Source organism: Polypterus senegalus, chromosome 12 (assembly GCF_016835505.1).
Source record: "Polypterus senegalus isolate Bchr_013 chromosome 12, ASM1683550v1, whole genome shotgun sequence".
Lineage (NCBI taxonomy): Eukaryota > Metazoa > Chordata > Cladistia > Polypteriformes > Polypteridae > Polypterus > Polypterus senegalus.
In genome coordinates, this window is record NC_053165.1 from 140748442 (window position 1) to 140762507 (window position 14066).

The window sequence follows — 14066 nt, forward strand, 5'->3', positions numbered from 1 at the left end:
CTCAAGAAAACCAAACACACATTAGAACTTCTGGCTTGAATAATAAAAGAGCTGCTGCTGTCAATATTAGGCTTATAGGTTGCAGTATGATGGTGAAACTTACCCAGTTGTGCCACAAATTTAAGGTGCTAACACTTGAAAAGAGCAGGACCAGCTTGTTGGTTCCCCAAATGGAACATGCTAATGCATGTTTGTTCGTTCTGATGTTTCCGCCATTCTCAAAATGTTTAATTTGATACCTGAAAAGCAGTGTAGAAATTACAGGAGACTATGTAAAGAAATTAGACACTAGAGTCGTAATAAATGCTATCCAAATTCACCTGTAACAGTAAATCCATGTTGTTAATAATGTGCAGTGATTCACTTAAGCCACACATGCCGTTTTACTCTGATGGCAAAATAAGTTATGTTTTGGTGAGTTGTGTTGAGTGGCTTTCTCTTTGCCACTCTTCCATATAACACTTGACTGGTGAAGCGCCTGGGCAAAAGTTATTGTCTGTAGACTCTCTTCGCCACTGTAGCCAGGAGCGCTTCAGAGTTATCGTATGACTCTTGGTGGCCTCTCTCACTCGTCTTCCTCTTGCCTGATCACTCAGTTTTAGGTAGATGTACAGCTGCTTCATACTTCATTTCTTAATGATTGGTTTGACTTTATTTCAGCAGTTCAGTGGAAAAGAATTGTTGTTGTCTCCAACCTCAGACTTTTTCACTTTACACTCCTCATTTCTTTTGAGTTGCCTGGAGTGTTCTTTTGTGTAGGTTAGGCCACCACAGTGACCTATCACAAGATGGACCTTCCACATACAGGAACATTTATAGTACAGTCAATTGAAACCCTTTGAATGCAGAGAGGTAATCCCCGTTAAGCTGATTATGTGACACCCACAACTAACTGGTTGAACTAGGTGCATCCTAGTAATAGGGGTGAACACTTAGGCAATTAGTTATTGTGGTTTTTATATTTGTAATTAATTTAGACCACTTCGCAGAGATCTGCTTTCACTTTTACCTTAAAGTCTTTTTCTGTTGATCAGTTTCAAAAATGCCAAATTAAACAGACTGTGATTTAATGTTCTATAACATTAGTGTGTAAACTTCCAAGGTAGGTGAATACTTTCTATATTCACTGTATGCTTATTTTGCTGTAAGCCATATTTTTCCATTTGTATATTTATTAATCTCTGATACAAACATTTTAGATAGTAATAAATTGAATTCATTTGTTTAAGAACCGGGCACCACAGTAGCAGACTTGAAAGCAATTGGACAAGCTGCCAAGTTCTTACTTCACAATTCAGCCCTCTGTTTTCCTCTAGACCTTGGCGTGGCACACACTTCAGTTTTCCCCCCTGATGGGCTGTTTTTTCTCTTCTTGCAGATTACCATCGGCTGCGTGTTGGAGGGCTCATATTTGCTGGGGTTCTTTGTGCGGTTGGCATAATCATTCTTCTCAGTAAGTTCTCTTGCTGCAATGTTTTACTTTTTCATCTCCAGTTTCTTTTAAAACATCTGCAATGTTTTTTTTTTACCTTGGTCTGTTCTTTATTTCTTTTTGTACACCAAAAGGAAAGTTCAACATGATAATACAGGTTTCTGCATAGACTACATTATTTTTTTCATCATGGCTTTAAATATTGGACTCTCCCAAAGTAGTTTTAGTGTGTTTCTGTTTTAAGTTGTTTTTTCTCTCTCCGTTGACTCTCTTCTGGATATCCACATATGCCAGTCTTCATATATTATATTAATTAATTGCATAGTTCTTGTCTGCTTTTCAATCCTCTTTTTCATATTGGCCCTGAGCACATCTATGATTAGGCTTTCTACTTTTAGAATGTACAGGGACATTTTCTGTTAGAATAAAATATTCAAAAGGTTTATCTTTAGCTTCTGTTTGCAAATTATATTGACTTTTTTATGGCCTTGCCACTTGATTCCCTTGACAGTCTCCTACATTTGCTTTCCTGAGGTTCATGTGTATACATTTAAGCATAAACTGCACCCTTTCCAGTCACGTTATCCAATGTCTGAAATAAGCAATCCAAATAACACAACTGCTCCTGAACCCTGAGCCTTCACAGACTAAATCGTTTGCTGTTTCCTTTTTTCTTCTTGCTTTAAAGACCATTTTGGATAAGTAATTTGATTTAGCGCTTCCTTTTAAAGCAGACCAGAAGAAGGATGGTTTACAATTTTTTACCCAATATCAGATACATAGTAATCTGTTTATGTCAGTTAAAATTTTCATAGTTACACCCTTTCAAAAAATTGAATCATTTAATTTTAGAAACACAATATACAGTTAAAGACCCAAATCTTCTATTGAAATGAAATTCTAATAAAGATCAACAGTTTTAAGTATAGTTCCTATACAAAGCATTCATACCAGGGTTGTACGGTATACTGGTACTGGAAATGTACTGAAAAACACAAATTTTAAAATGGCATGGTAAGAGTATTTCGTGTTTTTTGGTACCGGAAATAAAAGTCAGCTTTCCTGTCAAAATCCTAGCCCAGCATCCCTTAACACTTGGTTTCCATTGCAGTGAAATGTGTAGTTATATTTTGTGAAATCTACAAGGGAGAACCTAAAACCAACCATTGTTTGCTTTGACACAATGGAGACCAACCCTCCCACCCTGCCTTTGCTTTGGCACAATTAGGACTTCATGGCTATCAAGAGAGAAGCGGTGCATAATACATTGTGATGGCATGGCACACCAGGGATGCTGGAGTAAAACGGTGGGGTTTTGGAGTTATCCGTTGTTTGCTTCGGAATTGTTTTGGTACTGGTACTCCAGTCGAAAAGTTGGTATCCATACCATAGCCAAAATGTTAGTAATGAACTAACACTAATTCATTCATTATTTCACATTTTCTGGTATTATCAACATATAATTTTAATGTATTGGGAGATTGCTATTAATCAACATGATGAATTCAGGAATGTTAAAATGAAATGAAAATTAGACAGATTCTGTGGATTTAGTAGTACTAAACACAAAATTACCAGTGTCCTAAATATTAACTCACTTTGTAATAACAGACCCATAAATTGTCTGTAGAAGTCAAAGAGTTAGTCAGGTATTACCCATTTGTGTTTTGAATGGAAGACAGGACTTTTGGCCAGTGTATGGGGAGAGAAGCGGGTCTTCGTTTCAAAAGTACAGCCCTGTGTGTAAAAGGCTTCTGGGTTCTGGGCTACTTTCTTTATAATGATTTATTGAAAAATTAATGTTTTGTTCGTTTTGAGTATTTGACTGGATTGAATTTACGTGGATTATGAGACATGATTAGCATGAGGATTTTATTTTTTTTCCCTTCATGGATATTTTTGTATTGTTTACTGTTTCCAGCATTGATCACTGTGCACTTACATGAAACCATAAACCTTATTAAGTAACATTAATCATTTTTGGGTGGAGTATTCCTTTAAAGGCCTCATTCTGCATTTTCAAAAACATTTAACTATCTTGAGTGAATATTTTAGGATTTCTGCCATGTCACCACAATTGCTGTCTCCCTCTTTCTCACTCTCTAGTGTTCCCAGTGGATTTTGTTTCCAGTATAGCCACTTACCCAGCCTTTAGGGAGCTCTCTTTGTGTGATCGTCATCTGCCTTTACTACGTAGCTGTTCTCTGTGCGAAACTAAAGAAGTTACTTTACAATAAAATGCACTTATCACGGTATACTTTTTCAAATGTGAGGTATACTTCAATGTATGAATATGAATTTTAATTTATTAATTGACTTCAAAGTCTTTCCAAATTTATTATGAATTAACTGTACAAAGAGTTTCTCAAAGATTAATTCTTATTTCATCATAGTTCACAGCCTCTCATCACAGTTGCTTGCTACTTTCCACTATTATGTTATTTTTTTTTTAATTAAGCGTTCATTGCCAGAGAGTTTTGGAACATTATACTAAAAGCTTTTAAGTAGAATTTTTGATGTTTGCTTCACTATTGTCACACGTACAGAATACACCACAATTCATGCTTGCTTGCATGTCTGACCAACAAGAAAAAGATTGTCACTCAACAACTACATGTTCAGGATTAAAAGATTACAAAATGACTGACAGTGTCTGCTTTGAACCTTCCTTGTTGAAATTTAGTTCCTTACCTTTGAGTAGTTTGCTTCATTTTGTCACTTTCTGCATTTCTGCCCTGCACTGGCATGGTGCCCCCTCCAGGGCTGTTTTCTGCTGTGTGCCCAGTGCTCCTGGTCTAGGCTGTGGCCCATCACCCTGCCTTGGATTTGAAGTGGGTTTGAAAATGAGAGACTGACTTTCTGTATATCCTCAGTGATTTAAAATTTTATTGCATGGTTGTTTTTTTTAATGTTTATGGAATATAACATTTTTTTTAATAACCTGCCTTCTGCTGAGTGCTTGTTCAACTGGTGTCAGTAACACATCAAAGTGTTACTTTATGACAGTGTGCTTGCTTGTTCATTACAAGATGTCAGCTAATTAACCTCTGAGTTAAGGGAGCACTATTTCATTTTGAAAATGATGTGCTAAATACATTGTAGTACAACTGCTGCAAGTCATTATAAAACATTGTGGTAACTAAGTCATGCCATTTTGTTTTTCTGAGCACACAGACTTAAATGTACAACTTTTTATTTTCTACATAAAGTGAGACTTGGATTAAAAAATTTATCAGGCTTCGTGACTTGATAGTATAATGGGTTAAACTGTATTTTGTCCTTATAATGGAACTACTTAAATCAAGATGTGTTAGTTTGCAGTAGTCTGCCTTTGGAACCAAATGTATTGTTTAAAATGCAAAAAATGTAATGGAATTTTCCTGAAAGGTGCTTATGGAGCCTATGAGAAGCCTGCTGCTGTGGGCCCCTGCTGGCTTCATTGTATGTTTAACTGGAGATTTGTTTTCTATTCTTCAACTAACATGAAGAATTTAATTTTTTTCCCCCCACTGTCTTGATTTTCAAATAGGTGGACACTGCAGATGCAAGTTCAAACAGAACAAAAGGTATGTTTGCTGCGCTTCAAAATAAAACACCAATTATATTAAAAAAAGTATATATATGTATATATATATATATAGAAGATTTTCTCTTGTTCATTTCATTTGTGATCTATTCTGACTGCTTTATTTTACTTGTCTTATTGCAGACAGAGAAACCGTAATTCTCCACCAGGCCAGCAGCTGCTGTCTTCTCCTGGTATGTGATTTAGTTTTTCAATTTTCACTAGATATTTAAAAGAATAATATTAGAATAAAGATGCAATATTTGTATTTATTTAACCAGTGGTTTTCCCCTCAGTATCATTGAATTTTAAAAGTCTTCCCCAGTGTCAGGGAATGGTTTATCAGTCAATTGCAAGACACACTAATGCACGTATAATTCATCATCTACACGTATCACATTAGTATTCAGTTTCATTGGATCTTTAGACTGTGAGAGGAGATGAAAGCCCCTCGGTGGAGATGCATGTGAATAAGAGAATGTGCAAACTGTGCATAGAAGCAATCCGACTGAGGTACGAATGTGAGAAAATTGTAAACCTGCCTTCTGAATTGCTTTGCCACGCCACGTTTCGCCCCAGCTGGTCGTTGCATTGATTTGTATCTTTTTAGAAGTACTAGGGTGTTGTACCGTGTTAGCCATTATGAATGCAGTGAGAAGTCAAGTAAAATGACACCTTTTATTGGCTAACTAAAAAGATTACTATATACAAGCTTTTGAGGCAACTCGGGCTTCTTCAGGTAAGATGTAAAAAATGAAACCCTTTTTAATAAGAGCTTGAGGTTAAGTTCAGGATACACTGTGTCTGAGCCACATAGCTGTAAAAAGGGCAGAAGAGTAACTGCTTGTAAATAGTAAATCTGTTCAAGCCAACTCAAGCTAGAAGATCTTACAGCACATTACAGTATATGAAACAGTGTTTCCTCCTGACGCTGTACTGGAGTATATGGGCACTGGGGTTTGAGAATAGGAAAATTGTAACTTGATTAGAAGCTCATCTGTTCAGAGGCCATTAACGACAGCCTACTTTTCTAAACCCTGAATACCCTGCTGCTGATGTGTTATTATTGTCACTTTAATGAGAGCCCATTGTAAGCAAGAGTCCCATAGTGCTTTAGGACAGTGGTCGCCAACTCCGGTCCTAGAGGACCGCCATGGCTGTAGGTTTTCATTCTAACCCTTTTCTTAATGAGTGACCTGTTTTTGCTGCTAATTAACTTCTTTTGAATTCATTTTAATTGACTTGTTTTTGAAGACTTGGACCCCTCAATTGTTTGTTTTTCCTTAATTAGCAGCCAGACAATAATGCGATACAAAAATGAGCCAAAACAACTGGTGTCCATCATGCAATATCTGAAAATAAAGAATGAAGGTCTCGGGAGTGTTGATCTGCTCAGGTCCCCAAAATATTTAAACATGGCTCTTAGAAGAGAAAAGAGCTCTTAGAAAAGAGAAAATCAACAATTTCAGAAATGTCTGCTATTGCACAATTGCACTTGTAAAGCAGCAACAATTCACGGAATTAAAGAACGAGTTTAATTAACAACAAGAATCTGAGCTGCTTAAAGCAACTGGTTGGAGTGAAATTGGTTTGGAGTTTGAGGCCCTCACTTAGTTGGTCTTCTGTTGGCTCACTCACTTCACATTTCATTTCTGTTTGGGTGCCGTGTAAGGAAAGAAATGAAGCAATTGAGAGGAACGACGAAAAAATTCATTTTATATATATATAAAAATACTTTTTTTAAAACCACGCTTATATTAACTTAAAGTGTACTAAAAAATAAGTCTCTTATACATCACTCGTAAAATAAAAGCATGGGCACTTTTTATCAATCAACTTTCATGAAACTCTTCTTAAAATCTTAGCGAAAGTGCCCACACTTTAATTTACGAGTGATGTATGAGAGACTTATTTTTTACTTTTTAGTACACTTTTTAAATTAATATAAGCGTAGTGTGTGTGTATGTATGTATGTATGTGTACTGTGTATATAATATATATCCATATTAATGTTTACTTCGGTCGGCAGGAGTCTTACTTCCTTGTTTGTCATACCTGCCAATGGGCACGCCCGCTTCTGGCACGTGCTCTGGAGTGTCTCGCGGAGGCTTCTGGGACTTGGAGTTCTTTTCTTCACAGGTTGAGGATCGGGCCGCTTCTTTCAGCAGGCTGCGGTCTGTCTTTTTTATTATTTTTGTGACGTCCCGATCAGCCATTTCCCGACCCTCCTTACCTTTTCATGGGGTGAGCGGTGCCTCGCTCGCCTTCCCCTTCGGAATGTCCAAGTCCTTTTCTTCGGTTACGAAGGCGCAAACAGCAGGACGTGGACCTCCTCCTTCCCAGAAAGCACCGGGATTGCTGCCGTGTCCCTCTTCGGCTACCGTCATGCGGAAGTCAGTTCCTAGGTGCTCTGGCTTTGACAGGAGCAGGCCGTCATCTTCGGGGCAGTCTCCTTTTTTCCTCGGAGCCTCCAGGTGATCATCTCCGAGGTACATGCATGGGACAAAGTGAGTAATAATAAATGGATTGTTATTAACGTTCCCAGCACGTACCTCAGAGCACTCGTTGAATCCTGGAGGTTTCTCCGGACTTATAAGGCCGCTCCTTGACTCCTCCCGAGCGTCTGCCATTGCACCTAAGTCGCTCCCGCTGGCGTTGTCGCTCTGCTTGCCCTTCCTCTTCCCCATTTTGGACTTGGTATTTTCAGGTTCAGGCGATGCTGTGACGATTCCTGACTCCGTCTTTGCAGGGTTCTCTACCCCCAGAAATTTTTTGTACAGGTCCTCCGCAATAGACGCTGGAGTATCCTGCTGACTACGCCACTGTGGTAGATAGGGGGTGCTCTCGCTCCCTTGAACCCCTGTCCATGACTCCAGACACCAGATAAAAGTCCAAATGTTGAATTTATCAAATTGCCACAGTGCACAAAGCACACTCTCCACCACTATACTCATGAATACAAACACTAATCACAATAAACCAATCCTCCAGCTCCCAGACGCGTTGCTACCCTTCCACCCAGCTCAGCTCGCCATCTGGGAGCTCTCACAGTCCTTTTATATCTCCTGACCTGGAAGTGTTCCCAATCCCCAGTCCATGTGATTCTCAATCACTTCTGGGTCAGGTAAAAGTTCTTTTTTTCAATCCGGAAGCCCATCGCTCTTGCTATGACGAACTTCCGGGTCATAGGGCACAAAGAAATCTTCAGCCCTCCCTGCAGCTCCCTCTTGTAGCCCCCATGGCATCCAGCAGGGCGGTGCATAAAAACTCCATTGTCCATGATGCCCTGCTGGTCTTCTGCGGACCTCCATGCTGCAAGGAGGGCTCCACCTAGCGGCTTATATACTGAATAATATATATATAATATTTATAGATTTCAACTTTTTAGTCTTGGGTTTGTTTTAGTGTAATTTTGTAATCAATATTGTAACTAATATTTCTATCTGTTACTAGTGCCATCTATTGATGAAATGTTGAACTATTCTTCATATGAAAATTTTGTTTCTTAATTAACATGCATTAATTGATCAATTAGTGAAACTAATTATTGATTCATGTATTGTCATTGAATGTGAGTAAGTGTGCAAAATTTCAAGTCATTTGGACAATAGGAAGTGGGTTAAATATCAATCACCTGTTTGTAGTCTGGTACAAATCTTATAAAGTTAAAATAAGCATTAGAATAAAATAATTATAAAAAAGGGTTAAAATGAAAACCTGCAGCCATGGCGGTCCTCCAGGACCGGACTTGGCGCCCCCTGCTTTAGCCTTTAGCGTTAACCTTGAAGGGTGCCAAGTGTCTGTTGCCTTTCTAGGTACCAAAACACAGTGGAATAGGAAAAGATAGAATGTCACACAGGGAGCAGAGATTTTTTTTTTTTCATCCTAATGACAGTGTAAATTTATTTGGATTATGACAACAAGTTTATAAATTTAAAAGAGTAATTTTGGAGTTCTTAATTTTAAAAGAGAATAATTTTGGAGTTCTTAATTTTTAAAGAGAGTCATTTTTAGAGTACTTTAAATGTGCAACCTGATTTATTGTTTTGGTTGCCTAAGCCTCATTTGTTTGCAACACTTCTATCTGTTAATGATGTCCTGATCTTCAGAAAGAACAGAGTAGCTGTATTCTCAAATTGCAGGAATGTTTTTAATTTATTTACACTCACTTGTCTTTGCAGCTCATGCAAGTGAATGTTGAGTATAAGCAGAGGAACAGCAGAAAAGAACACCATCAGCATTTACTGTTACAGAAGGGGAACTCCATACAGATGGCATCTGGAGTTTTGTTTTTTTCTTTTGTGGTATTTGTAGTAAAATACAAGGTATTCTAAATAATTTAATTGTTAAAACTGACTTTTTAATTACTGTATGTACTACTTTTGTTATTATAATAAAATGGTTTAGATCAGTTTTATATTCAAGCAGCTCTCATGGTGGTTAAAAAGCAAGTATTTCTTTGCCAATAACATTCTCACTATTCTGTTCAGAATTTCTATATTAATTAGTCAGGCATACATAGTCAATGTAAAAGTTTTAATGTTGCAGTTGCATTTAATGTGTTTAAACTGTAGTGAAGTGAGGCACTTGCCACTGCTATGCTGTAAATTGTACTCGTATTTCATTTTTCTTCTTTTTATACCTGTACTTTAATATTTGATAGCATTGACATCCTCACTTCATGTAACTGGCTGCACGTTGTTTATAAGCAGCCAACTTGATATCAAGTGCCACTTCAAGCAGCATGGAAGCTTCTAATACGTTAAACCACTCATAACTTATTCCTTAAATTATACAGAACTTTATTACAGAACTTAAACAAAATAACAACCTGTTTAACCTAACTATTTTCTATGTACATTTATAAGTTACACTAACCTGGCAGACTTAAAGTTGTTAAAGCTGTTGTTCCACATTCAGTAACAAGTCAGGCCAAACTCCACTTTACAGAGTTGAAGTTCGTGGCAGGACAGACTAATGGAGCACCTAACTATTGCATTTAAGGAATTGACAAGTCAATAAATATATATATCTATATATATATATATATATATATATATATATATATATATATATATATATATATATATATATATATATATATATATATATATATATATATATATATATTTTTTTAATCATCTATCTTTCCATAATAAATGTATATCTTTTAAAATATGTGATATATTCGATTCATAATAACAGTTACATATTCAATAAATCTTTATGAAAGTGACACCTACATTGTCATTAAAAACCGTTCACAATGTGTCCTACACCTGCCTTATGTATGCATCAGTTAGAATTTTTTCATGTCATTTTTCTCTTTTTTACATTTATTTAGTCTTCTCTTAACCCACTTTACATGGAGACAGGTCTGATTACCCAAACTTTTCCACATACTATTTTACAGTTGTCACTCTTCCTAATGTGTACATCTTTTGTGCTTTAGTAAACGCCGTGTCACATTAGACAACTTTCCCAGTGATTTTCTTCTTCAGTCGTAGCCTTCATTTACAAAATCTTAGTGAGTCCAAAAGAATCGGTGGCAGCGCTCTCCTGTGAAGCCAGCTGCATAGGCTGGCATACCCAGTGACCCACTGGAAATAGTCTGCAACTCGCTCCGAGAAGATTAAGCAGGTTTGGTTTTTAGTCTTTAGGTGCATGGATAGACTCCATGTGCATGAGAGCTGACAACCAATGAATACACATCCAGAGGTACAAGGTGTATACAGAGACCAGGAATAAGCAGCCATAATTGTGTTGGACCTCACAAACAGAATAGTAACTTGTCTGTCTTGTGTTTTATGTACCATGACAGAATGATAAAAGAAAAAGGGCAGAGATTTTGGATGAACTCTCCATTCCTGCTAACCGTTCATAATGCACCAGCTTTGCACTAGAAGGTCGGCACACAGTAGCTAAATCTGACATGTCCAGCACCCTTCAGTCGTGCCATTTGACATGGTCTAATAATGAGATCAACAACTGTTGTCTGCAACTCTGACATCCCTAAGAGCATATCGCGTAATCTGAGATTGCCATAAGAAGTCGGATTACCCAGAATGAAGCTATGCAGTCATGGAGAGAACATGCAAAATCCACTCTGACATTAGAACACAGGAAATACGGAGCTCTGACACAGAAATGCTGCCTATAACAATGTGTACTGTACAGTTTTATTACAGATCATTTAGGTGTCACTTTATTTTCTTATACAAAAAAAAATACTTTGAACTAGCTGCATTTTTACAGCATGAAGCATCCAAATGTCATGTGAACACACGTCTTAGGAAACTGCAGTGGAAAATTCCTGGAAAACAATCCAAACAAGGCAGGGGCCAGACCTTTCTAAAATAAACAAATAAATAGTTTGAGATTGTAAAGAATGTAAAAGGGGGGTGAGGAGTTAGGAGTATTAGTGGGGGGAAAGCAATGAGACTTCTCGCAAAGACAAGAATTTATATTTGTAGTAGTTTCAATTAATCAGTCTTCTTGAGCACATAAAAAAAAAAAACATAAAGCTAAATTGTGAAAATATGGGAACCTAAAAGCTTTCTAGACAATACCAAGCATTTTTTTTTTTTTTTTGCTTTGTCTTGCTTTTGTTCTTACAAATTCTCGCCTCCAAAATCAGCTGAAAGAAACAAATCAGAAGATCTTATTTGTTTTTCAACAGAGTTCTTTTGCTTCCTCTTACTCAAGAGTGTAAGCAATTGGCATTGAAAGTGACACAAGGTAAGTATAAGTCTTTTATTTGGTTTTGTTTCTCACAAAGAGAGACATGCTTTCTAGGTTGCAAGTTTCTCGGTTGCTTTTCTGAAAGGACTTCATTCCAAGGGGAACGAGCAAACCCCAACCATACTACATAAAAGTGTATTTGTTTAACATGTTTCATAAAAAGCTGAGCAGACTTTGCTACTGACCCAGTGGGTGGGCAGTTGGTCCTGGAGGGCCATGGTGGCTGCATGTTTTTGTTTCAACTCGGTTTCTTAATGAGAAGGCACTTATTGCTCAAGAGACATTTTTCTGCTTCATTTTGGTAATCTCACTTGTTAAGGTTCCCCACCCTTAAATGCTTATTTCAGTCTTAAAACTGCTGCATTCACAACTTTTAATGGCTCCTAATTAGCAATAAGCCGTAAATGACAAAGGAGCCAGCAGTTCTCCATCTAACTTGTTTACATTTACACCTGTGTGGATTCATCATACACTATTTGGATTTAAAAAAAAAAACATAAGAGAACAATGTGACTAAGTAAGAGTGATTTTTTTATTATTTTATTACCACGCTTATTTTAACTTCACCGGTTTGTTGGCTGGTACAAATCTTGTAATCGATATTTAACCCACTTGCTATTGTCCAAATGACTTGAACTTTTGCGCACTTCCTCACTTGCGATGACAATACATGAATCAATAATCAGTTTCACTAATTGATCAACTAATCCATGTTAATTAAGAAATGAAATTTACATATGAAGAATAGTTAAAAATTTCACCAATAGATGGTCCTAGTAACAGATACAACTATTAAAGCAAGTGTTAAAATATTGATTACAAAATTGTACTAAAACAAACCCAAGACTAAAAGTTGAAAAATAATCTATACTAATAAAAGGCAAAGCCCTCACTCACTCACTCACTCACTCACTCACTGACTCATCACTAATTCTCCAACTTCCCGTGTGGGTGGAAGGCTGAAATTTGGCAGGTTCATTCCTTACAGCTTCCTTACAAAAGTTGGGCAGGTTTTATATCGAAATTCTACGCGTAATGGTCATAACTGGAAGCAGTTTTTCTCCATTTACTGTAATGGAGATGAGCTTCAACGCCGTGGGGGAGTTTCGTGTGACATCATCACGCCTCCCGTAATCACGCAGTACATAGAAAACCAGGAAGACCTCAAAAAGCGCTGAAGAAAACATGCATTATATAATTGAGAAGGCAGCGAAACAATAAGAAGCGAGCGAGTGACATATACAACCATATTAATGAGTTCTGCTACTTCGGAAACAAAGCACGATGTAAACCTACACTTTAAATTAAGTTCATAGACAGGCTGCCGCTGGCGTTTGTAATTTAGTGCCTGCCCATATAAGGCCGTCCGTCAGCGGCAATCCAATAGCAAACTGCCACTAAATATTCACGGGTGAAGGACTGTGCTTATGGAGAGGAAGATGAGATGGTCAGGGTGGTGTTTGACACAAACTCAGCGAAACTGCGAGAGAAAGTTTTAAGTGCCAGGACTAAGGTAACAATAAATACAGCCATGGACATAGCACGAGATGGCACCAGCACAGCTGGGAACCTTCGATGCATGTACACCGAGCAGCTCACATGAACTGACGCAGTGCACAGATAAAAGCAACAGTTCCAAAGGCTGAACAAAACCGAATTACACAATTGAAAAGGCAGCAAAAAATATGAAGCGTCTGATAAGCATATTCATAAATCCAACTACTGCGGAAACAAAGCACACGTTGGAAAAAGTCAATGTCCCGCTAAAGGAAGACAGTGTAAAAAAAACCCGTGCATGCAGTGTGTCAGGTCTCAGATAAAGAAGAAGACGAGCTGTTTATTGATGCAGTAAGAAACGAATCGATGAATGAAACCTGTCATCTTTACAGCGATTGACAAACACGGAATGTAACTTGAACACAACACATCCTACAAATACGAACCTGATTGAAAGAAATAATGATAATCAAATCCTTGATGACAGCAACACTCAGTAACACTCACAAAACAAATACTGTATATTGACAGTCATGTTACGTTATTTTTAAAATGTTCCCTTTTCTTTTCTAGCTTTTTAACACACTACTTCTCCGCTGCGATACGCGGTGTATATATATATATATATATATATATATATATATATATATATATATATATATATATATGTATATATATATATATATATATATGTATATATATATATATATATATATATATATATATATAACCCGATCTACATACTCGAATAATGGATACTTTATTAGCCATCAGTGATTGTTTTGGTAAAGCCATACTCAGTGTATTCATTAGATGAGCGGTAAAAAGTAA

At 37.1% G+C, this 14066-nt stretch overlaps 1 protein-coding gene across 1 annotated transcript in view; it reads left to right on the forward strand.

The window, feature by feature from the left end:
• Positions 1 to 9424, forward strand: part of LOC120541726 (FXYD domain-containing ion transport regulator 3-like) — a 48701-nt gene extending 39277 nt beyond the window's left edge. The window contains exons 5-8 of the mRNA XM_039773623.1: positions 1379 to 1453; positions 4962 to 4998; positions 5142 to 5191; positions 9179 to 9424. Of these exons, the coding sequence (XP_039629557.1) occupies positions 1379 to 1453; positions 4962 to 4998; positions 5142 to 5191; positions 9179 to 9198 (182 nt within the window). The 3' untranslated portion in view covers positions 9199 to 9424. The remainder of the gene's footprint in view (positions 1 to 1378; positions 1454 to 4961; positions 4999 to 5141; positions 5192 to 9178) is intronic.
• The last annotated feature ends 4642 nt before the right edge of the window (positions 9425 to 14066 follow it).